The sequence below is a fragment of the Stegodyphus dumicola genome, chromosome 2 (genome assembly GCF_044657685.1).
Source record: "Stegodyphus dumicola isolate Sdum_Otavi_A_Nest chromosome 2, ASM4465768v1".
NCBI classification, from domain to species: domain Eukaryota; kingdom Metazoa; phylum Arthropoda; class Arachnida; order Araneae; family Eresidae; genus Stegodyphus; species Stegodyphus dumicola.
This window is the reverse complement of record NC_140769.1, coordinates 251,864,330-251,891,945: the sequence shown is the minus strand read 5'-3', so window position 1 is coordinate 251,891,945 and position 27,616 is coordinate 251,864,330. Positions and strand designations below refer to the sequence as shown.

Here is a 27,616-nt window from a genome sequence, read left to right as displayed (position 1 = left end):
CAGAAGGAGTTAAAATAACTCTGAAGTTTATTCTTTACGATGTGAAATGTATGAGAAAGCTGATTAGCTTTATTAATTTCTCTTCTGATTTATTTTACTTTATAGGTAGGTATTCTTAAAAAAAAAAAAAAAAAAAAAAAAAAAAAAAAAAAAAAAAAGATTAAAAATATCAAATTCTTAAAATATTTGTTTTGATTGTTTATATATAGCAACTTTCTTTCATTCTTTTGGCAACAATGTTGTTTAAATATCATTTTAATGTTGTTTTCATAGCTGCGAGTGAAAGGTCTGTCATGATCGGTAAAGTTTACACCGGGTTTGTAGTTTCGCTGGGTCCATCTAATTGCTTAACTGGATTGCTATCAATTTTACACCGTCTTTTTTTAATTTTAGAACAACCGAATTAAAGGATTCATTCGGCAAGGGAAATGAATTCCAAATTTAATTTTGAGCACAATCCGGTATATTTACGAAACAACTGTTTGGTTATTTATGGGTTGGAAACACATTTTCTGGTCAAATATTTGAGTTTACTGCCATTATCAGCAAGTAAAAGACATCATCAGTCATTTTCAAAATTCATGTATTGTAATCCTAAATGCTGAAGTCCTAGATTAGATGAAAGACTTTAATGTGAAATGTGTAAGTTTATTATTATTGTATATTTAAATGGATTTTTTTATCCGCTGGGATATTTAATTAAAATTCATACACAATCTGAGTATTTATTTTTAATTTTATTAATTGGCATTTTTTTCTGTTAATTGAGAAAATAATACTGAATTCTGAATTTGGAGTGATTACTAAAATTTTAAATATGTATGACTAATTGTTTGTATAAAGAAGGTATATGAGATATTCTTCAAAAAATTTGATTTCTATATCATTCATTAGCGAGAAATACAAGGTAATAAAGCTTTTAAGTACGTTTGTGAAATATGTTTATTATCTCAAATCTTTCAGTAATTTAAGTTGTAATAAAATTTGCTACTAATATTTATTTCCCAAAATTTAATTTATATGAATTCCAAACCATTCCTTTCACATAATTTGCATATAGTTTTATATCCCATCTTTCTTGCCCGTATATAAAATATATACTTTTTTATACTGTTATTCAGAAATAAGTATACTTCAACATTAAAAGGTCGTATGAAATTAACTGTTTGCTAGCTTTCAGGTTAAAAAGTTGATTTATAAATGTTACTTTAAAAAAATTTTTTTTTTCTCTTAGGCCTTTGTTAACGGTTATATGTTCTATCATTATAATAATTTTATTTATTAATTTCAACAGTGAATTACTTCTTCAGATTAATTTAATAATTTCAATACAGAACGTGTGTATGGCTTTAAAATTTTGCACATACGAGCATATCACAGTATAATGAATTTTCTTAATGCTCATACATTAGACCTCATTTATACATAGGAGAAATTTGCATTTCAGTTTTTAATATTAAGTCTATCAGCAATATTTGGTATTCTATTTTATTAAATGTTTTTTCAGTAGTCGAAGATTGATCATTGTAAAATATCAGGTATAACATATATGGATTCATCATATTATATATTTTTGGAGCATGGATATTTTATGCAAATGTTAATTTTTATGAACTAGTAGTGTTTATTATGTTTACTGAAGTTAAATATTAAGTTTTCAATTTCTTATATCTGCAGTAGTTATTGTATATGCTGAAAATGAATTTCCAATCATTACTTCATCAGTTTTTTAGCAGTATCACCTAATCCAGTGTAGATTCTTTATATATAAATATATCCAGTGGTGAGCTATGAAAATTTTCACAAAGGACTTAAAAATAAAGCAATTATTCTTGAATAAGGAAACAGGTACTTGCATATTAATTATCACAACCACCTTAGTAGAAATCGATAAAGCTTCAGAATACACCAAACTCTGGTAGCCATGTGCATAACAATCAATCAGGCAAGTATGCTCATGGTGAATAGTACTCAGTTTCCAAAATCATAATTTTTGTAAGCTTTCCCTTTTTTTGTGTGTGTGTGTATTCCAAATTCTAGTTGCTTTTATAGAAAGATTACGATTATTTTTTGCCTGAAACTCGATTTTAAAATTTGTAGCTGTGTGATTTTCCTTTAACCCCTTCCCTGTTTTGCCCGTACGGCGTACGGGCACAGCTTTCAGGCCTTTACGCGTACGAGCAATCTGATTTCTATTTCGCTTGCACTGTTTCGGCTGTATTTTTTCAAATTTTAGTAACAAATTTTTCATATAGATGACGATAGTTATCCAGTAAATGATAGTTTGCAGTTTATTGTCTGATTGGTTCAGATGCACGGTTTTTTTTTGCATATTTTGTATCAGAAGACGAATTGTTATCATTCAGTGTATAGCTTTCTGGTTATATTTTACTAACCGCCTGATAATTTTATTGATGTAAAAGTTGAATAATATATTTTTACTTTTAAATAATGGATAATTCAGAGCGTATGGAGCTAATTTCGTGTGATTCGAACTGTGACTCGGAATCAGAAATTGAATTATCTATAAATGATAGTAGCGAAAGTTTACTAGATGACTGGATAGTAGTGACTCTGATAGTAGTACAGATGTAATCAGTCATGCAAGACAATTTTTTGAACTTAGTTGTGATAATCTTTCGGATCCGCCTCCTAGATCTGCTTTCACTGAAATTCAAAAAATTAACTTGGATATCGATGAGACTAAAGGTAAACTTCAGTTCTATGATGCTTTCATAGATGATTATTTGCTTGACCTGATTGTTTTTGAAACAAATAGATATGCTGAGCAATGCATAAAAAACAGGACACTTTGTAGGCATTCCAGGAGCAAAAAATGGACACCAACATCGAAAGATGAATTACATGTATTTTTTGCTTTGAATATTCTGTATTGTAAAAAAGCCAGTTGTTGAGCAGTATTGGAGCAAGAGGCATTCAACATCCACGTCATTTTTTCCAAAAGTGATGTCATATCGCCTCCTTCAATTAATTTACAGTTATTTGCATTTTTCAGATAATGTCAATTTTGACATAAATTCTCATGAGTGTCCAAAATTAGCAAAAATATGGACCGTGCTAAAGCATTTAAAAACTCGTTTCGAAGAAATGATCATTCCTGAACGTGATGTTACCATAGGCGAGAGTCTGATGTTGTTCAAAGGAAGGCTAAGTTGGAAACAGTATATTCCTCTAAAGCGATCATGCTTCGGAATAAAATTGTACATGCCTTGCGAGTCGAAGTCTGGATATGTATGGTCCATGATAATATACACTGGAAAAGGAACTGTGTTTGATGAAAGTTACAAACATTTGAGCAAACCTTCGCAAGTAGTTATTACACTTATGCAACCACTTTTACATAAAGGATACTGTCTGAAAACTGACATCTTTCATTCATCTCCTGAAATAGCAGATATCCTTATTAGTTACTGTACAGATATGTACGGAACATTAAAACTTCAAAGAAAGGAAGTTCCTAAAGCACTGTTGACAAAAAAACTTCAAAAAGGGCAAATGCTTGTTTACCAGTGGGGAAAAGTGTGCATTATGAAATGGATGGACAAAAAAGCCATGTCTCTCATATCTACAATACATAATTCGGAAATGGTTCAAGTATCCACTTCGATGATTGAAGTTAAACAAAAACCTAAAGTAGTTATGGAGTATAATAACACAATGGGTGGTGTAGATCGAATGGACCAGAACCTAAGTAATTATCCTGTAATAAAGAAACAAGGAAAGAAATACTACAAAAAATATTTTTTCATCTTCTAGACATCTGTTTATGGAACGCTTATGTTTTGTATAAAAAGTATGGCGGTAAAGATACGAATTTACAGTTTCGATTGGAAATTATCGATTGACTTATTGAAAGGCATGCAGCAGTAGAAGAAAGAAAAGGCTGTCCTGGATATTTACCAACTCTACTAAGACTAACAGAAAGACATTTTTTAGAGGTTATTCCACCTACAGAGAAAAAACTAAGACCTGCAAAACAGTGTTATGTGTGTTCATTGAAAAAAAATGACAACGGCGAAAGAATTAGAAAAGAGACAAGGTATTTTTGCCCAGACTGTGATGTTGGACTGTGCCTGTTGCCTTGCTTTAAGATATATCACACTAAATCAGATCTTTAAAAAAAGAAGGGTAAGTATGTTTTGTATCAAAACATAATAGTAAATGTAATTGAATTGTAATCGAAAATATCTGTTAAGGAATTGTACTATTTTAATTGTAAATGTAACTTCCCTGTTTTGCATTCATGTAGGGGAAAAAACAACTTGCAGGAAAAATTGATTATTTTCATTAAAGAAAAAAAAAGGTGTAATAAAAGCTTAAAAATATTAGAAATGTTAATTTTAATAACATATCTTTAGTTAAAAATGTAAAATGATTTCATCTATAAAATTGGCTTACACTAAGGTGGTTGTGATAATATACAAGTACAGAAACATTTTAAAATAAAATAATAATTAATAAAACATGAAATTTCATTGAAATTATGTAAAATAAAAGTAAATTTAGTTGTGCTGCACAATTTAAGTCAGAGGTTACTTTTGTCTTTTTTCACATTAGTAGATCTTGTAAGAGATTCTAAGGCCAAGGTAATGATCTTAAGTATTTTTCTGTTATCAGGACTGGATTCAGAAATGTTATGTGTGTGTGTTTGTATGCACATGCATACATATACAGTCAAAAGTCTTTAATCCGGACTCGTCGGGACTTCGACGATTCCGGATTATCGGTTTTTCCAGATTATAGATCATCAGTTTGAATCTGGTAAGATGGCATGCATAAATTATAAAATTAAAAATATGAAACCGTAATTTTTGAAATAAAGAACAATTATGATATAAAGAGTATCAAAATTTACAAAAAAAAAAAGCTTAATATTTATTTGTTTACTTTATTAAACACTTCTTTCAACGCGCGCATGCGTAAAGCATACATTACGCATAGTCGAAATTAGAAAATTGCAGCCAGAAAACTATTTGATGTGTATTTGTGATATTTATAATGACAAGGAATTTGATTTAAATCATATCAGAGTACATCGAGATGAAATACTACATTTAGTAAGGAATTATAAGCCGAATAAAATAAAAACATCTGCCCTGAAGATAAGGATAGTGCTGACAGATCAACTTCCAGTTCATTGCGCAACGATGTCGCCCCCCCCCTGCAGAGCAGCATGAAATTGATAAACAGATTTCGGAATGGTTAGAGAAAGAAAGGATATGCCTTTATCCATTTTTTGAAGCAATTCCACTTTTTGTTTGATGAACATCGAGACATGCTTTCGCTTTGTAGATCCTTTGGCAGCTCCAGAATCGGAAATTCTTTTTGACATAATCGAAAGTTCAAGCTTACTTTTATAAAATTGCTCTAACAGTCTGCAAAAAATAATAAGCCAGATCCAATTAGAAGATTAAGGAACAATGCAATCTGCAACATTAACTGAAGTAGATAATTAGATAATTTTAGCTTAGCTTATACCATCTGTTATACATTAAATGCGCATGTGTAAACGTTTTGTGAAAGTTTGTAGCTTTGAGGTCTGTATTATAGATCATTCCGTATTAAAGACTTTTCACTGTACAGTCAAAAGTCGTTAATCCGGACTCGTCGGGACTTCGGCGATTCCGGATTATCGATTTTTCCGGATTATAGATTATCAGTTTCAATCTCGTAAGATGGCATGCAGAAATTCCAAAATTAAAAATATGAAACCGTAATTTATGAAATAAAGAACAATTATGATCTGAAGGGTATCAAAATTTGCAAAAAGAAAAAGCTTAATATTTATTTGTTTACTTTATTAAACATTTCTTTCAATGTAAGTTGTTTTAAGTTTTGCTTCGTTTCATGTGATAATACTTTCTCTTTAATTCTATTAAACAGACATAATTTCTTGTTCAGTTACAAAGTTCCGCCGTTCAAGTCCTATAATTGCTGTGTCAAGAACACCGACTAATTTGTCAATCGAAATTTTTTTGTTTTCAATAACCTCTGTCACTTTTCTTCGCTATCGGAAGCGAATTATAATGACGAGGAACTTGTTTTAAATCATATCAAAGACGGAGCATATCGAGATGAAATACTACATTTGGTAAGGAATTATAAGCCAAATAAAATAAAAACATCTGCGCTGAAGATAAGGATAGTGCTGACAAATCAACTTCCAATTCATTACGCGCCCGCCGCCGAGCAGCGTGAAAATGATAAACAGATTTCGGATTTCAAAACATACTTTCGCTTTAGATCCTTTACATATTAACAAATATATATCGGAAATTCTATTTGATATAATCGAAAGTTTAAGCTTACTTTTATAAAATTGCTCTTACAGACTGCAAAAAATAATAAGCCGGATGCAATTCGAAAATTAAGGAACAACGCAATCATCAACATTAACTGAAATAGATAATTATTTAGCTTATACGTCCATTATACATAAAATGCGCACGCGAAAACGTATTCTGAACTTGCGCACACTCATATGCGCAGTCGTAAAAGGTCTTACGCGCACGCGTGAACGCCTCTGCGCATGTGTCAACGCGGCGCATGCGCAGAAAGTTTTTAGTTTTGATGTCCGGATTATAGATCATTCCGAACTATGGGTGTCCGAATTAACGACTTTTGACTGTATACATTTCTGAATCTGGTCCTGATGACAGAAGAGTATCAGTTTTTGAGGTAAGATTTAAGATCAAGTGTTTTTAAAGGGCTCTCATTTTAGATCTTCAGTAAATCTAAAATGTGTTGTACAACAAAAGACCTTCATTTAATGAAACAATTTGATATTTAACAATAAATTTATTGAAAACAGATGATGGTTATCTGCAATGTGTTTGACCAAATTGAAAACAAAACCAAATGAGATCAAGTTTTAATAACAGAAAGACTAATATAAATCAAAGTAGAATTCTTATGATATGCAAGAGTGTTTTTTTTTTTTTTTTTTTTTTTTTTAATAAATAAGCAAACAAAAAGGGTCACAAAATTATAATTTTCCCATAAATATTGTGAAGGATCAATTACAGCCAACTTTAACTAATTTCTTTTTAGCAGGACGCAAGTAATTTGCTACCTTAGTGGTTTAAATGATTTATATCGTTCTTAGTAAATGCAGACTATGTCTTTTCATTTTTTCCAATATCTGAGATTTGAAAATAATAACAAAATGAATGCAGAAATTTCTTTGAGAACTATACTGTGGTGCATATTTTTTTAATAATATTTTGAATTTAGTTTGATATAAAACTGTTGCTGTCTAAATGACATATCATCTGTGTGTGCAGAATTTGAACTCTTTGAACAGTCTTTTTTGGATCCTATTCTGAAATTCTGTATTTAAATATTACATTTTAACTTAATATATACAATAATATATTTATTTATCATAGTCTTAAAAACATGAGAAAATTTTTTTAAATTATTAAAGAACACGAGAATTTAAAACAGTTTGGAGAACAGTACAATTTTTGTAAACTGGAATAATATACATATGTACACTAGCCAATATTGAAAATGCAAAACCAAGGAGTGGCCTAAAAATTATGCAAATTTCAGAGTAGACGAATGTCACCAAGTTATGCAAATGATGTGAAATGCACAGCTCTCCAGCGCACGTTGAAGAAGATACAAGGGAAGGAACTGGTGAAATGTTCAAATTTCATGCCATTATTTCTACTAGAGAAATCATCCTAGAAAATTTGTTCTTGTCTCAGAGGACGCAAGTAATAGCAGAGAATGCTAGGCCTTCATCAACAGCAGTTTCTGCAGACAGATGATTTTCTGAGGGCCATGGTGATTGGATTGAGAAGGGCTGGTTGGTCCATAATGCAAATCTCAGCTTGCACACACCTGGACGCGTCCACAGCACACCGGCTGTGATGACAATGGTTGGAACAATGAAACGTGCCAAGATGAAGGAGCGCCGGTTCAGCCAGAGTGACATCAGCATCTACCGACTAGCGGTGATGCACCTGCAAGCCACTTCTACCTTCATTCTGCAGCATGTTCAAGACAACCTGGATGTTCCCATATCGACCAGAACCAGTTGCAATTGATTGGTGTTAGTGGCCTGCACTCATGGCATCCGTTAAGAAGTCTGCCATTCACCCCACATCATAGATGCTAATGTGTGCAATGGTGCCAGGTTTGGGAGATGTGGACAATAGACTAGCACAGGGTCGTGTTCTCAGATGTGTTGCGCTTCTGCTTCTACAATGATAGTTGCTGTGTACAAGTGTGGTGTCGATGTGGACACAGGTCCAATCCAGCAGCAATTGTGTAATGCCCCACCTCGCAACATTGTGGCATCATTGTTTGGGGCACAATGGCATACGATTAAAGGCACTAGCCTATGTGGATGATGTGCTGCATCTGGTGACACTCCTTTACTTTCAGGGAGTATTCAATGCCCTTTATCAACAGGATAATGCCTGACCACACATTGCTCGCATCAGCCAACTTGCTCTGCAAGTTGTACAGATGCTTCCCAGGCCATAGTTCTCGTCTAATCTCTCACTTATTGAACACATTTGTGATGTGATTGGACACCATTTGCAGACCCTGTGATTGCCGCATTCAGAAGACAAACTGTAACAAATGGTTGACAGGAAATAGAGAGCTATTCCTCAGGACACCATCTGTAATAATAAATTTATTGAAACAGATAATAGGTTATCTACAATGTGTTTGACCAAATTGAAAGCAAAATCAAATGAAATCTGAAGTTTTAACAATAGAAAGACTGACATAAATCAAAATAGAATTCTTCTAACCTCTGTTTTTTCCACTGATAGGCATCATTCTATTCAGTTTTACGTTAGGTCGGAAACCTACTGAGTTCACGCTGTTCTCACTGTGTATTATGCATATCATTTTGAAATAAAAATCACTTATTGTCTCTCTCTGTTTGCTTAGTTTCATCACTTTCTGGGCACTCCTTCATGGTGTTACATTTTCAAATTTTCAATATCGGTTAGTGTATTTACAGCGGTACCTCAGTATACATCCACTGTGAACTACATCCAACTAATTTTTTGTTTGGTATATGACTCAAAGTTCGATTAATCACAATTGCATGGACATCCCTTATTTATCACTTTTGAGATAATGCCATGTGTGTCAGTTCACCTGCTATTCAGTAAACAGCCTCAGCTTAGCTCTGAATTCTCACGTGATTTTGTGTTTATCCAGGTAATTTTTTGGTAAATTCATTAACAGTGATTTTTAAGGTAATTAACATAAAGTGTTGAGCAACAGAAAAAATAGTTATAATCACATCACCATGGAGGTGAAAAAAAGAGATTGTTAAAAAATGTGAAGATGATTTTCATATCTGGGACTTAACTCCTGCATACTGTATGGTGAATCCCTACTGCTCTGTGCACACTGTAAATATCTGAGATTTTTAATTTGTTCATTAATCAGGATGGTCCAAAATTTCAACTCAATAAATGAATGAGCCATAACTCTAGCAATAAACATCATGAGTGAGCTGACAAGTGCCTTGAGGTTATAATATAGAAAGTGGATGTGCATTCTGCTTTGTTCTTTTTTGGTCTCATGTTCCTTAACTTTCTCTAATTATGATGTATTTTCTGAGCGATCATAGATATGCAGAAGAGATTACCGTGTTTGCTGGTGTATAAGACACACTTTTTTTTCTTTGAAAATAGGTCTAATAAACAGGGTGCGTCTCATACATCGATACTCAGTTTATTTGGAATTAGCATTTCACAAGTTTGTGAATGGGTCAAATATTCCTGGGATGCTGCGAAAACAGCCACAGTGGTTAAGTCATTGAAAAAGTGTGGCATTAGTAATGTACTGATGGTACAGAAGACAATTTGTTGTATGAGGACTCAGATGCTGATTTAGATGTTTGAAATGTCTCTTCATTTTGCTCTGGAGATGAGCGTTTGGGTTTTTGATGAAGAAGATTAAAAGGTGTTCTTTCCCAGGTAGATTGGATATTTGCAGAAAGTATTACTTTGTATTTGTATTACTTTATATTTAAAATACTGTAAATTCATTAGAATGATCAGTTTTAAAGTTTTATCCTTCAAAAATGTATATAAAAAAGGAGTGCATCTTGTACGACAGTTGTTTATTGAGGAATGATTGAAAATTTACTGTCACTAAAGTAAAATTCCTGTGGGAAGTACTAAAGAGAGAAGAAAATGGATGAAATAATAACAGTGATAACAAATAATATCTCAGTATTGAGGAATTATTTTTATCCACAATAGTACATAGCTTAATTGTATGTAATCTTAAATATGTAAACATTATTAAAACCTACATTAAAAATAAAGTACAAAATTATAAAAATTTAATTGCTAAATTATAAAAATAATTTTTCCTTAATATTGTGTCTCCCAATGATTATTATTGAAGTGCAAGAGTAGCATAAAAAATGTTCTTTTTGTTTTCAAATGTATTTGGATGCTGATTTATTTTGCATAACCAAATGAATATATTTTGAAAACTAAGCTGTTTAAAAATAGAGGTAAATTGTTAAATAGTACTTTTCTGTTAATCTGTGTTATTCCTCTTTTCTGTATTTATATATACTATATATTATATTAGTACAATCACCTTGATCCAGTTTGACAGTTTTTTACAAAAGAAAAAGAGTGATAATTTACAATTACAAAAAATTATTTATTACATACATTCACAGTATTATATATATATATTATTTAGTTATTTAGCTAGAAAATCAATCATAAATCCTCTTACAAGTGAGTTTTTGTTTCTTTTTGTTCTGGTGAATATTTCATGGCAACTGCTCTAAGAATAAATTCAAAGCAGTTTCTCCCTTTAATAATTTTGCAGCAAAATACTGCAATTCTGCAAATATTTTACGGCAGTTTTTCTTCCCAGGGAAATGAATACTGCAAGCATGTGTTTTAAAATTGAGTTTTAAGATTAAAAAAAATCAAGAATTTGTCAGTAAGTACCATTAAAACCTGGAATACAACAAAACAAACTCATATGAAAATGGTGGCATTGCTTGTTAAACTGCATGCATACAGTTGCCACAGTTTGGTGCATTGTGAAAATTTCATGACATCTATTAAGGTGGTCGAATTAAGCATCTGATATTATCCCATTTTATCATTAGTCTACTTTTCATCTAAAATAAAATGTTAATATAGAGTGTAGAGCAATGTTTCTCAATCTTAAATGGAGATCATTTTTATGACTTACGGTATTTTGCAGATCACCTTATTCTCTTCAAAAATAATGTTTTAGCATAATATAGTTATGTTTTTTATATACAATTAATTAACATTCAGTTAATTTTATATTGATATTAAGCAATTGAGTTAATAGGAGAAAATTTATATTAATTTTTATCCATTACTGTGTGTATGATCGTTACCTTTAATTTAAAAGTCAAACAACAAAAATCAGTGTTATATTTGCAAATTTTCTAGGACTTGTTTCGATGGCTTGTTCAAAAGTGCAAATGAGATAAGATATGGTGATAAGATAAGATAAGAAAGGCTGGACAGGAGTTAAGCTCCTGACACCATCTATTGATGAAACAAGAAAACTAAAACATAAAAATACAAAACATAAAAGGCTGAAGGTAATGATGGATTGGAATTAGGGTTATTAACTAGAACAGAAAGATTTTTTTCAATATAAAATGCCTGTAGAAAATCTTAATTCACCAATGGAAGATGTTTCATTGTTTTGAAGGCTACCAATGGAGTATATTCCGTTGGTGAATTCGATTTTCTACAGGCATTTCATATTGAAAAAAAATCTTTCTGTTCTAGTTAACGACCATAATTCCAATTCATTTTTACCTTCTAGCCTTTAAGGAAATAATGTTTTAGTTTCCTTGTTTCATCAATAGATGGCACCAGTAGCTTAACTCTTGTCTAGCCATTCTTATTTTATCAACCGTATCTTATCTCGTTCATTTATACTTTGGCAGCTGAGGAAGATGGTTCAGTAGTAAAACCATCAAAGCTAGTCCTGGAAAGTTTACAAATATAACACTGATTTTTGTTCTTTGACTTCTAAATTAATCATTGTTTGGCATGCTATTTTAACCTAAATTTATCTTTACTTTATTATTTAAAAATTAAGTAAATGTTGGTATTCTCATTAATGAGATGGATGAGCCTGCTGATTATTGTACAACTTTTCTGTGTTTGGATGTATATTTGTACACTTAAGTTTGAGATTGGCACAAACATCAGGTCAATCAGTTTTTGAATTTGCGATGAAAACCCTTTTTTAAAGCACAATTATTTACTATGTTCCATTTTCATTCATTATAACTCTGGGACACCATGTGTGTAGAGAAACAGTTGTGTGAAGCATCATAATAATAGTGCTTTAAATCTCTCTCTTGTTTTCAAGACTAGAGTGAGAAGTCCATAGGTAGGGTAGCCGGTAATAATTTCATAAAATATCAGTTTTGGGTGAAAAATTGATAGACAATTTTTATGTGTGATTTCCAGACTGAGATTTCTACCTATACTGTGGTTATGTACAGTTAATTTAAATTTTTATCCCCCCTTTTTGCTTCTGCTCTGCAGACCACAGTTTGAGAAACTTTGGTGTAGAGCTACTAGAATGTGGGATATTTATATTTTATGACTGCTAAACTCATCTAGATTTCCAAAAATTTAAGATAATTGGTCAGTCCCTATTAATTAATTTTTTGTGTACAAGTATTGACTTTAATGAAAATGAATGGATATTTTTTTGTATTTATATAGTATGTATTTCCAAAAAATTATGTGCTTGAAAAACATTCTATAGAAATATTTTGTTTCTTGACGAAGAGAATTCAGTATTAGTTGCTCTGGAAATCGGTAGAGCTTTATATAAAATCTCCATCAGTCTACTTTTTTTTTTTTTTTTTTAAGTGTCATATTTTGTATTGTCACCTGTTTGTTTATTTCCAGTATATTAAAGACGTGCTGTGCAGTGCATTTTGATAACCTGTAGAAAGAGAAAGATCCATGCGTTTCTTCATTAAAGTCAAACAGAAACATGTATTTGATGACATAAACTCTATCCAGATGTGGTATCAAGATGGATTTCTTATTTCAGAATTAAATCTACAGTTCTACTGCAGTCAAAGACATGCATATTAACATGAGGGAGGATGAAATTCACCAAGTGTTGTATTCTCCAGATGTGATGGTTTTTTTCATGATGTTATGGCCATATGAGCTAGACTTTGTTGGATGAAGGTAATCTTTGTTATTTTACTCATTATAAATCTAGTTTTTAAAATGTTGAGATGATTATTATAAACAGTTTCTGTTTTTAGATGCAAAGGGGAAGTAACACAGTTTTATGTCTTGCATTTTGAAATTAAATTTTACATCCTAGAGTGAGGATTATTAGTTAATTTCTATTTTAAATATGTATCAAACAGCATCAAATTAATTTTAAAATTAAATAATTACAAACTGTTTTTTCCAAAGGCTAGGCAAAAAGTTACAAAGAACTAATACAAAAGAGGATAGTTTTGTTATTATAATAACAGTGATTTTCAATTTACTTTTACATTAACTATTTTGGACTCTACTGATTTAATTCAATAAATAAATTTTTGGTTGAGGCATGTTTGATATATTCTTGGTTCCATGTCAAAATCACAAATATATATATTTTTTCAGTTTTCATCTAAACATTATTTTTTAGGTTGTCTTTCAATACTTTACACTATGCTTTAAAAAAAATTATACATCTTATGAGAGAGAACTAACTATATGAAAATTTTACATGAAACTCATATCTTGATTTCCCCCAATATTAATTGACTTTCCTAAATTTTAAACTTTTTTTCTTTAAACTGAAGTTTTGTAAATTGATAGTTTTGATATGGCATTGATGATTTGAGCTTTATTGTTTTTTGTTTGACTTCTGATAGGTAGTTTAATAATATTATTATGTAACCTAATAAATAATAACACAAATTTCTAATTAACATATGTACTTGTATTCAATCTCAGACATGATTGAATTTTAATAAAAGATGCAGAGGTGAATCAAGAGTTCAAACTACAAAAGATCAATATTTTCTAATTTGGAATAATTAGCTCATAATAATAATATTTAAATATCATGTTTTTGAACATTTCTGTGCTAAACAGGAACAAGATAATATTATTGCTTTTACTCATGTCCATTTTCCAGTTATGTTTATATGAAAAAGTTCTAGAAAATTTGTTTGCACTTGTGAAACAAATTGCAGACTTATGTGCAGAAGCAATAAATCTCATTTTTTTAAACATTGTCATTAAATTTCTTATCGCAGAAATTTTAATTTTATTATATATACATGTGTATGCATGTGTATATAATATACATCTCCCATGTACTGTATATATATATATTTGTACTGTATGTATATGTACAATACAAAGTCCGAGATCCAGACTCATTGGGACTTTGACGAATCAGGATTTAACATTTTTTTGGATATTAATTAGATCATCTGTTTAAATCTAATAAGAGGACATATAGAATATATAAAATTAAAAAATATGAAGCATTTATGTCCTCAAGGGAATCAAAATTTACGAAAGAAAAAAACCTGAATGTTTATTTGTTTGCTTTATTAAACATTTCTTTCAATGTAAATTGTTCATTTCCTAGTTGGAAGTTGCTTTGCGTATGGTACTAATAACTTTGTCTTTAATTCTATTGATCAAGTTAAGTTCTTGTTCAGTTACAAATTTCCATTGTTCAAGTCCTATAATCACTATGTCAAGAATTCTCACTAAATTGCCAGTCAAAATATTTTTCTTCTTAACAACCTCTCTGTCACTTTTTCACTTTCGGTAGTGATATTTTCAGAATTTAGATCCATGCCACAGATTTCACTGTCCGTTAATTCATTGGGCATTTTCATCACAGTGAAAACCATCTATCCGCCAAACATTCGCGCCAAACATATTTGGCGAGAAACTCTTGCCGTATTACTATCTAAATGTTTTGTGTACATTTCGAACTTTAAGTCCAAAATGCCTGCAAAAATGTGGTTTTCGTGCATGCAAAAAGCATGTTTTTAACACACAATTTACACCAAAAATCGTTTTAACACACAATTTACACCAAAAATCCAATACAAAAATAAAAAAAAAAAAAAATTTAGATAGCAAAAACATAAAATTTCTAACCAAAAATATTTGACAAGAATCCATGTATACAGCGATCTGTTTTAACTTTAAAAAACATCAGCAAATTGCACAATCTAGGCCTCACGTACAGCCTCTGCATTGCACCCAAATCAATAAAATTAACTAAAATAACTAAATTACAAACAATTCAAAAAACAACAACGACAGAAATTCATAGCAAAAAAAAATAATAATAATAATAATAATAATAATAATAAACATAACATTCTACAAAATAAGAATAACAATAGGTACTTATGGAAAATCCCTTCAACCACAAGAGATGGCACCAATCATGCCAAATAAAAAAAACATTTACTAAATACAAGAAAAAATGTTCTATTCTTATTTTTCTTTCAAATTTTTTATATTATCATTTATTTATAATTAATTTTTCATTAAAAAATTTCAATACTTTTTATTAAGGAGATATACTGTAAAAGCAATTATTTTCACTAGGATTTTAATTTTCGCAACAAAATATAAGTTTTACGACCTTACGTTGCAATGCCATTGCTTCTCACTTTTTAAATAAAGCGCCATTAACACATTTTTAGGCCGGTAAGCCTCATAACTTTGGAAATATTCAACAGCATGCTCTTCTGTAGTAGGCAGGTCCCAAATTTTAATCTTTTTTTTTAAATGCATTATAGAGGGAAAAAAAGAGTCTTTACTGAAAAATAATTTTTTTTTTTTTTTTTTTTCAAATGTGATATAGAGGGAAAAAAGGAGTCTTTACTGAAGAATAATAACTAACACATGTAATCAAGGTTACACCAAACCCAGCATGCTTGAAGAAGTTTTTCCATTTTTCGCAAAAAATCGCGTAGTTTGGCATCTTTTCTGTGATAGAAATATATTCTTTAATAAAAATGGTTGACAGGATTTTCCTTAAGTACCCAACAATAAAATAAAATGCACTTGCTGTTGTGAATGCTTCTTCAGACAGCAGAAATATCATTTTCAAATATCAGCAAAACTCATCAGTTTCCACCACTTCTGAGACACAGCATACAAAGTCCAGCATATCTTCATGAATAAAATTTCGCCCGTACCTTTTAATACTAAATTTACCTTGCACACATTCCAAAATATGTGACTGAAATTTTTCCGCCATGTCTTTCATTGCAACATAAGCCATTTCAAAACGCCCACCAAACCAACCAACCAGCAAAATCAATTTTCAACATCAAAAGATTTGCCATACAAACAACATCGTACCAAAAACCATCCCAGCACACACGACCGTGGCAAAAACCAGTGCAGAATACATATTGCCACATTTGGCGGTGCCATACATCTGAGGGCGTATATGAGAGTAGTTTCTAAATTTTGTCTTGTTTCTGTTGCACACTGATGAAGTTAAGCCTGAATTGTATTAGTTGAATTATTTATTATACTTATGCCTGTTTCTGGCACATGCGTAAGGCTTATCTGAGTCTCGAATAAATAAATTACCGCATAATGTAAAGCTTCTCCAGGATCAGTGCGTTCTCCGTGGATCAAAATTCTGCTGCCAAGGGCCATCCTAAATTCTAAAAATGTCACATACCAGTGCATTCTCTAAATTTTGAAGGTTTTGCCATCCCTTAATTTTGTTGCTCAGTGCTTCTCTAAATTCTGCTGCACCAGTCTCGGGCTTTTGAATAAAAAATCAGTTGTTTTAAATCAAACAATACTAAATCTAATATTCTGGCCTAGGAGTATCACTTACAATATCTATTTTTTGCATATTGAAAGAAATTTCTTTTAAATTTTCCCTTATCAACAGACTCAACACTTTGCAGCCAAGTTAACTGAAGTCTGTAATCATTGCCAAGCATAATGTCAGCATAAAAGCTTACCATGCTGTTTGGTATTCAATTACTAATATTTTTTTTTTTTTTTTTTTTTTTTTTAAGTTTAGACATTACTGCATGAGTCTTTACTGTGTGTTGATAGTCATGTAATAATGAACACCATAAATAATAAATAATGATTTACCAGAAAATCAAGGTCAAGTATGTTTCAGTGTAGAAGTTTGAAGTTCCTAGATGTTCAGAGTTTTGGTTTGAGATGCATGCCAAGCAAAATGGTGGCTGTGGAGCCAAATTATTGATCACATAGATTTATGTTAATAAATTATTGTTTCTCCAATGTGAAATAATTTTTTCAGTGCCAAAGTGAAATTGAGAATCAGGACTCCTCTCCACATGTTTTATTATGAAAAAATGTGAAATGCACAAGCATAAAGCATGCAAAAATATTTCATTCTGATTATTGGAACTCCAGATCTTGGACTTTGTATTGTAAATTTGATTTTCTTTTTTACCTCTTCCGAGCAGAAGAGAACTAAGTATTTATTTATATGAATTGCAGTTTTATAGGAACATTTTGAATGCATATAAACTCTTATCACCAAATTTCCAAAGGATTAAATCTCTGGAAATTTGGTGATAATTATGTACTAACAATTTCTAATCATTGATATTTATGATTTTTTCATTCTTTTGCTCATAAATTATGCTTGAATAATAATAAAATAATGTTTCATCTTTTTTTCTACTTGCAGGCTATCTGCAAAATTATACAAATTAAAGATATTTTTTCTTTGAATTAAATAGGAGCATAACGTGGAATTAAATAATGCTCCTACATCTTTATTTTCTCTGAAATGCTTACATAATTGTAGCTGTATTTATGCAGAATGTGATATATATATTTGTATATGAAACCTCATAATGCCTGATAAAAAAGAACCTTACATTCCTGTAAGTGACAGGGATAATGTAGTTTGTGCAGCAAACTACGAAGATATAGCATTATCTAGGGAAACTCTGCATTCAGATTCAAAAAATGATTTGCCCATGTCTGGCCAGATGGAAGAAAATAGTGTACCTTCATGTCATACAGCCTTTCCAGTCGATTTAAAAGAAGTTTTTGAGCTGACAAATCCAAGTGCAGAAATTCACCAAGCCATATTGCGACCTACAGGAGATATAGATACTGTGTCTTTACAGTATTCTCATTCTTCTCAAATGCTGCATTCACCTAAAGAGGAACAGCAAAATGCATCTGAAAATGAACAGGGGGCATGGCGTCATGTGCTAAGGGAGCAGAGTTCTCACTCCGAAAATATTAGTGAAAGAAATCAGCTTCTTCATCCAATAAAAGATCACTCATCTGAGGAAAGGAGATCTTGGGAAAGTGTAATTGATGAATCACAGAATCTAAATGAAGAAGTAACTTCTGAGAATGAAATGTTGCATTCAAGCAAACCCTCTCAAATAACTGTGATTAACAATCAGGAGGCCTGGAATCATGTTATAAAACAGGCTTCTGATAATGAAAAACAACATATTCATTGTGGGAACAAAGAACAACCTCAGATATTAAGTACTAGTGATCATGGATCTTGGAATCATGTACTGGATGAAATGCCGAATGCTAGAGAATTGCCACACACTGCTCAAATGATTCATGCTCATGGAGAATCAAGTCAAGTCATTAATGGGCACAAGCAGTGGAATCATGTGCTAACTGACCAGTCATCACACCAAGATGTTGGTAATGTGCCCCCAATTGATTTATCAGGAGAATGTACAAAACTGACCTCACTTATTCCTGATAGAAGAGATGTTTCATGCCAGGTTGATGACATTCCTAGCCATCCTTCCTCAGATGAAGATCCCCATAATACACAAGAAACTCTGAAAATTAAATGTTCTGATTCTCATAATAAGCATATTGTAGTGACATCAGCACTTGATGATGTCCCTCAGAGTATGCTTAATTTAACAATTGTCACTGAAGCACCAACCAGTTCTCCTCAGGTAGTTGTACACAATGGGATAAGGCCTGAATTATATACACAAGAGCGGCATTTAGTGGTTCAGGCTGGTACTAAAGCACAAGTTAGCACAAAAACTTCAAGTACTTATCCATGTAATCATTGTGGCAAAATTTTTGGGGACAGTCGAAGTTTGCAAAGACACATGTTAATACATATAGGTTTAAGGCCATATCGTTGTCCAGTTTGTGGGAAGGCCTTTATGCTTAATGGAGATCTTACAAGGCATATAAGAATTCATAGTGGTGAGAGGCCATATGCTTGTGATGTCTGTGGACGACGCTTTACATTGAAAGGTAATTTGATGCAACACTTTCGAACGCACACTCCAGAAAAACAGTATGCTTGCACTATCTGTGAAAAGAATTATGCCCAGAAGGACAGTTTACATAGGCATATTCGAGCTCACTTTGGTGAGAAGCCTTTTGAGTGCACTACTTGTGGTAAAAGATTTACCTTAAAGGGTGACTTAAGCCGCCACATACTTATTCATTCAGGAGTCAAGCCACATTCTTGCAAATTTTGTGGCAGGCAGTTTGCTCTTAAAGGTAATCTTACTCAGCATGTTCGAACTCATGTTCGCACTCAAGCTAAAGGAGCTGAAGGATCGGGGAACTCATTCATGAAAAGTCAAGCTGAACCTCAGCTTATATGCGATTTGAGTTACTCACATGTCCAAAAAACTTATGCATCTGTGCCAAATAGTGCCTCTTTAAAATTACCTCATGTAATAACTTCTGGCCAGGATACAAACCTAGCCAATGCTCATCCATATGTACAAACCTCATCTCCTACTGATAATAATCACCAGTCTCCTTCTGCAGGCTTATCATTTTGTTCTGAATGTTCTAAAACATTTCCATCTCCAGAAAGTCTTCATGAGCATGTACAGCTCATACATGAACAGTCAACTAGACTGGCTTCAAACCGGTACCTGTGCAATATTTGTCAGAAAGAATTCTGCCTCAAAGGTGATTTAACAAGACACTTGAACAGTCACAATGGTGTTAAACCATATGAATGCGAACACTGTAATAAAACATTTACATTAAAGAGCAATTTACGGCAGCATTTAACTACACATAGAGTGGATAAAAGTTTTGCCTGCCCAATGTGCTCCAAATCCTTTGGAAATCGTAGGAATTTGAATCTGCATCTAAGACGGCATGAACAAGCTCGTGCCAACTTTACCTGCACTAAATGTGGGCGCTCTTTTCTAGCTAAGTCAGATCACTTTTTCCATGATTGTATGAAGGATGAAACATCTACATCGCCTTTGGAAAATTCTCGTACACCAGTTTCAACAAATACTGTAATAAATAATGCTACACCTCCAGCTTCCCCACAAGATGCAGTGTGCTCGACACCGGTGACTGTCCAGACAAATATTGAAGTTCCCAATCAGACAGTTCCTCTTGCAATACTTCCAGTCAAAAGAGAAGCTTGTCATTTGCCTTGTGATGATAGGGAATTGGGAGATCCTTTGGAATGTAGTACCCCTGCTTTAACTGCTGTAAATGGTGCACAATCCTTTCTGGGACCTCTTTATCGTCACTTGTATTTCTCTACCTCACATCAGACTATGATACCTGCATTAAAAGGATTACTTCATGCTACATCAGGCGATGCTAATATTGCAGATTTTAACAGAGTAGCCAAAACTAGTTAGTTATTAATATTGCTGTAAAAAAGGAAATAGTACTATGTATATGCAAGCATCAAATGAGTATTGCAAAGATACCTTGTACTTTTTATTCTGTTACTTGCCATTACTAGTGAATAATCCAAATATAACAATTTGTCATAATACATATTAGTTATATGCAAACTCTTGCCAGGATGCATTTCTTTTTGGTGGTAAAGATGTAATGTGATAAAATACTGTTATGCAATAATTTTTAAAAAATAGGCTAAATGTTCCAACACATTTCGTGAACTATTTTTGGATGTCATGAATCTTAAATATTCACTAGCTAATACAAAAGTTGTTTATTACCTTCTTCATAATATTTCATCAGGGAAATAGTTTTTAAACTATGCTTCAGAAGGTAATAAATCTGCTAGGTAAAGTGTACCATCCAATTAATATCTGCCCTGCATTCTGTAAAGTTCATCATTTTATAGCAGCAGAACTTGCAACATTTTTTTACATCAAAGCTAATAATCTGAATAGAGCTATCTGTAATTTATTTTAACAGCTGAGATGAATATAATCTGGAAGTGGAATAATAAATATTATTAAGTTAACTATTTCTTAAAAAACATATGACAAAATTGTTTTAAAAAAAAGTGTTGGTCACCGACTAAATTACAATTCATTTTCGTTATATGATTCATACTTTTTTTTAAAAATGGTTTTACTTTATAAAGAAGGAATTTTTTATCACCTCAAAATTTTATTTTTATATTCTTTGTTTCTCCAAAGTAACTTCTTTAGCTGAAATTTCTCTCTCTTGTTTCTTTTCAATGCATTTTCTTAAAAAAAAAAAAAAAAAAAATTAAGGCTGCCAAGCATAAATAATAGTTAATAATTCACTGAGTGGATTTTTAAAATTTTCTGCAATTAAATTGAGGCAATAAATGTGAAAGGAAATGTAGTAGATACCACTTAATGTGATCATGTTTGTTCATGGCCATTTTTGATAACGTAAACTGAATCGTAATATTAAATGATGAAAAAGTTTATCCTTCAAAACAGTTATTGGATTTAACTAATTTGATACAAATATATGTAGAGACATATAAATGTGCACTTTAGCAGCATTTGAATTAAGAAATCGTATTTCTATTGGAATGTCTACTAGAGTTATGCAAAAGCTCATTTATAAGGAATTCATAATGTTTCTGAAAATTATTTTACTGATACTGTATTCCTTATCCTAGAGGGCATCTCTCATCTCAACAGTAATAGGGAATTCATTAGTTTCATTATGATAATCTTCAGGAAGTTTACTACATGATGCTCTTGGATTTATTTCACAAAGCAAGTGATAGATTTTTTTTTTTCCTTCTGCCATCATTGTTGAAGTTTGGATGTTTTCATCATTATCCACCCATGCATAAAATTAATCATAATTCATGTTAGCTGGAGACACTGCTTTCCCTTCTTCAATGTTCTCTATTTCATCATTTATTAAAAGATCTGCATATTTAAAGAAGTTTTTTGTTGTCTTTTTTGAGACATGGTTCTAAGACTGTTTAGTAAATGTAGTGCTTCAGTGGGAGGGGGCTGGTTTATTTGCATTTATATCCATATCATCCATTGAATTAGGGCTGTGGTATTTTCTGGTATATATATATAATTTCAATATGCTTAAGACAAACATTAGCGTTATGCACCATGCAATTGTTTGTTATCCCATTTCAAAAGCTGTTCACTAAAATTATTGACATCATTCATGCCTTGAATTATATCATTGGTTAACTCTTTACTTCTTGAAAGCATTAGGATTTTTTTTTCCTTTATCTGATTACTAGTGACTGTATTTTTTACCACACATGCTGACGTAACATGAAATGTTCACATGCTCGTTCAATATTTTACAACCTTTTGATTGGTTTATTGGATTATGGCATAGCACTCTAGGCTTATCTGCCTAAGGGAGGAATGCCTTTGTGAAGAACTTTCTAAGGGAAACTGGCTGGTATTTGCATTATATATGGGAAAGCCATGAAAACACCCAAGCAGCCAGCCATTTACCTGAAATTGAACTACCAGTGTTCAGCGACTTTACCACCTGGCTGCTGGTTAGCCAGAACCTTTTGAATTCTCAGTTTTAAATGAATATGTGTTTTTAGGCGATGCATGTGACTATACACCTGCACATCAAAACACTGTTCTGTATACATTAAAAATGTTTTCAGGTCATATAATTTAAGATATTCTTTTGACAGCAGTGTTCCTGTAGCTGGTAAATCAATACCTTTTTCTTCACTGGTAAAACATTTGCAAATTGTATTTTTTCATTCGCTAAAAGAGACATATATTGCTATTAAATCATCTTTCTCCATTATTATGGTTAATTCTTCAACTTTCTGCCAAATCAATAGACAACTGATTGTCACATCTTTTTCACAAATTTTTCTAAATCTGACCTTTCTCATTGTGACTTTTTCTGCTGCATATCTTTTTCATGTTTTCATTTCAGTTTAATTTTGCAAACATTATACTAAGGATTCTTGAAAATTTTAAGAGGGGTTAAGAAACATTTAACTTAATGACAGCATTCTGTTGACTGACTTTTAGGAGCAGGTCCTAGTAGTTTACTAAATCAACTGTATCCGCTAGATTATGCTTTTTTACTTGGTCTGTAATTTTAAAATGATCATAAAAACCTAAAAATGCCTACATATAATAAAAATAATTAAAAATAACTAAATAGAACAAAAAATGAGCACTTCCTTGAATTAGGACATTCAACAAAATGCTCAAAAAAGGGAGGAAGAAAAACGGGGGAAAAGGAGAGAGAGAAGAAAATTTCAGTTCATGAAAGCAAGAGTATCTAAAATTCCAGTTTTATTAAATTGTTTAGTTCAGTAGATCTTGAAAATAGGTTCTATTAAACATGGTTACGCTAATCAAATTGGAAAAGAATATGCCAATTTAAATTTATTCAGAAAAAGGTAACTGCAGTTTAACATAAATATTTTTCGAGATTAAAGCAAAAAAAAAAGAACATTTCTGAATTGTTTTGCTTCTGAAGTAGCTTAACTTGGCAGAAGAGTAAACTGTGTCTGATCACCTTCCAAATTAATAGAATTATTCAAAATCTATCCTAAATTAAGGTTGCTTTTTTGCCCAATTTTAAATCACGTAATAAAATCAAATTCTAAAAATTGCCAATTTAACCACTTACTTGGTGATATATCTGTGCCATTTGGCAATTTTAAAAATATGTTTTGACCTTATTTGGTAATTTTGCTTCAATTAAAAAAAAAATTATTCTGTAATATTTTGATCATATCAACCAAATTATTGATCATGGTAAGCAATGTATTTTCTATGTTTTCATATGCAAATGGGGCAGGACTTTGGCATTTCAATAAAATTAAACACGATCATGTTAAGTGGCATTTGCTTAAGATAGAGATTTTAAATACAAATCATCTTTATTAGTATAGCCATATAATAAACCTAGTATTATGTCTTTAAGGAAAGATATAAAAAAAAAAAACTGATTGTTGGTAAAAATAAGAAAATTAACATGGAAATCACTTTTTTAACTGCTAAAATATACTTTGAAAACTCAATGTTTTGTTAACGTTAAACATCTATGAAAACATTTTTAGAATAAATTTGAATATCCACAGGCAAATAAAGAGAGGTTTCCTCTTTATTTGCCTGTTTTATTTATAACTGAAAGTATTCATAAAATGTGAGAATAAACTTTATATATTTTATGGTTATGTACACTTTCAGTCATTGTGGATATCATGTTTCCAGTATGTTGATCACATATCTCAGATGTGTTCAGATTATCTTAAAAAACATTTTTTGAGAAATATAAATGTTGAATACATTTTGGGATTTTCGATAATTGCTAAAAGGAAGCACTACTATTAATATTACTACTGTAATGCTTTCAGGCTGTATGTTATAAAATTAATCATTAAAAAAATTTAATGATATCAAGTGAAACAAAATGTTAAAATCTTTAAGGTAAAGTAAAAAATTATCTTTTACAAAATTTTTAGGCATTCTGATTTTTTACCAACAGTTATTTATTCCATTTACGTAAAATTAAACTTGAAATAAGATTCAAAATCCGAATTCTAAATCCATAACCTTTGGTGCTTCATTCTTATTACAGTCTCCATTACTTAAATGAAGCAAACATTTGTCATAAACCATTGCCAAATTGAGGAAGTTCTGGCAAATATTTCTTATAAATTATTACCAAATGTCCAGTAGTCCTAACTACAGTCACTTAAGAATCCGCATGTCATGGAAAAAGCTTTCAAGTAAGGTTTTCATTTTGGAGGTATCCATTAACAAAAGGAATAATAGGTTTGAAGCTTGGAGGTTGCATGGTGGAAATTCTAATTGATTATTACTTTTTGCAGTTTTCGAGAAATAATAAGTGGGATAATATTAAACCTACTATTCCACTTGTTAATGGATTTCACCAAAGCAACAACGCTAATAGAAGCTGTCCTCATGGTGGGCAGACTTAAAATATCTATGGTTAGAACAAACATTTCGTAATGCAATACAAGAGTAAATGGTCCAATGTATCATGTTTGATATAAGCTGAAATGAAACATTGTATCTGAAATTTTGAAATGCATAAAAGATGTCAGAATGCCATGCAATTTAATTATGTTAGTCAGAGCATTGAATTTGTTGTTATAAGTATTATTTACTATTTCATTCTACAAAATTAAAATCTGCATAATATAAACACATGTTTAAGGTATCGAATTGCTTTACACAGTGAAACTAGCCTAAATCTGGGTTGTGGCAATAGAATATATAGTGATATTTAAATTAAATTTCTGACTTCATTACCATATGGAATAATTTAAATGTGTAAATGAACTTTAATTTATTTTTTATTTTAAATGTTAGGATTTTTTATTTATATTATATAAAAAAAATTAAGTAATATATACAGGAATCTAGATATTTCTTCAAAAAAAAAAAAAAAAAAAAACAGAATTTGTATGAATTGTTCTCTTAATTGAAAATGCCTAAGTGCATTTTCAATTAAGAGAACAATTCACACACAGTGACATTCAGTGTTGCTAGGTCAAGGGCCACATTTGTTCTTCTTATGCTGGGAGTAAAGAAATTAAATAATGGGGAAGCTGTAATAATAAGGAAGTACCATTGCTTTTTCTACTTTAATTTTATGTAGGGTTTACTTTTACTGTAGTCTAGTTTTTGAGTCTTTCTTCCTTCCATTTTAAAGATAGAAATCTGAAAATTGAATGAAGTATTTCAACAAATAATTTTTTTTCTCATGTGTGTGATTTTTATGAACTATCAATGCATACTTTTAAAACTTTATATATTTAGATATTATGTAAGAAATGCTGTTAATAAAAACATATATAATGAAACTTGGTAATTTTGGACTTAAAATGCCTAAGACTTATGCTAAAGCTGCTAAGTTAGCAAATATGAATGTATTTATCAAGTAGTTTTAGGAATATCTCTTATTGAAAAAAATTATGAAAATTAATAAAAATAGTGAATAATTATAAGGTAGTTAAATAAATGGGCATTTATTAATTTTACATAACTATTTAATAATATTCACTATTTTTATTAATTTTCTTCATTTCTTTTCATAGGAAATAATCCAAAAACTTCTTTATTTATATATATATTATATATTTAAAATGAAAGTTGCCAATAATTAACCAACTTTAGTTTTTATATATTTTTACATTGAATTTAAATGGATTAATGATTTTAAATGCGTTTTGTAATATTTGCTTTACTTGTTTAATTAATGAGGAATTAAAAATTATTCACAGTATTTGTAGTTCTACATCTGATGAGGGTAAACTTGATATATTGTGTTTTTCTTTTGAAAATCATAAAAATTTCTAAAAGTAAATATTTTTGTATCTGAACATTATGAGTTTAAACTGTTTTAATTATTTCTTCTGATTAATTATGAATAATTTTAATTAAATATTTATTTCTGTTCTCTCAGTTTCATCGGGTGTTCCTAAAATACACTTGCTTAAAAATGATTAGTTGTTCCATTTAAAAAAACTTTCCTTTTTCTCTTTGTTCCAAAGACGTTAGCAAATAGTTTTATTGATGCATTCAAATATTTTTCCAGGAATAAGTTTAAGTTCAACAGTGACACATAAAACAGTGAAAACTAAATTGTAAATACAGGAATAAAAATTAGGAATATTCATGTGTAATGCTCAAATAATTATTTGTAATTGTTCCTGCAAAAAAGAATGATAGCAGTATGAAATTGCTATGATGTTTCATGCAGCATTATAAATACAAAAATGAGAAATTATTATTTTTATCATTGTCATCATATGGGCAATGATTTTAATGAGATACATTTTCTGTAGATTAGTCAGTTTTTGTTGTATCAGTTTTTTTTCCCAATTTTTAAAAAAATTTTTGAATTTAGCAATAGAAGTAAATGTATATATTAGCAGCTGGACTGCTTGTTGTGCACAAAATTACAAATATTTTTATTTAAATGTTGTATAGTTTATCATATAATGTTTTTTCTTTCTTTTGTATTTTTCATGCTTTTATAGTTTATTGAATCTCAAGTTTAATACAAGATTGGTCAGATATATTTCATCTAAATCATTTAGAGATTTTGAAATTTTTATCACGTATAAAACTGAAAAAAAAAAAAAAAAAAAAATTTTTTTTTTTTTTTTTTTTTTTGCTGCTAATCTTAATCTAAAATTTATATCAATGTTTTTGGTTTAATGTATCAGCTGGATCTGGATTGCTGAACATATTTCTTGATGTATACTGATATTTTGTATTTATTAAAATTATAACTTTATTCAGATCATTTATTGAATTTGTGAAATATAAAAACTTATCCACTTTCTTCCATTTTTTCCTATTTCTACTTTTGGTATCGTTATTGCTTTAGTTTTCATTTTAAAT

The 27,616-nt window shown here is 30.7% G+C and overlaps 1 protein-coding gene across 1 annotated transcript; it reads left to right on the top strand.

Moving 5' to 3' along the window:
- On the top strand, positions 1-27,340 carry LOC118194732 (uncharacterized). The gene is made up of 3 exons (XM_035365927.2): positions 1-642; positions 12,951-13,241; positions 17,731-27,340. Exon 3 carries the CDS (start codon positions 17,900-17,902, stop codon positions 20,675-20,677), a length of 2,778 nt encoding a protein of 925 aa, XP_035221818.1. The 5' UTR covers positions 1-642; positions 12,951-13,241; positions 17,731-17,899; the 3' UTR covers positions 20,678-27,340.
- Positions 27,341-27,616: the final 276 nt, after the last annotated feature.

Bases quoted from the DNA above. Each gene is read 5' to 3' on its own strand.
- LOC118194732 (XM_035365927.2), top strand. From the start codon at position 17,900: ATGCCTGATAAAAAAGAACCTTACATTCCTGTAAGTGACAGGGATAAT.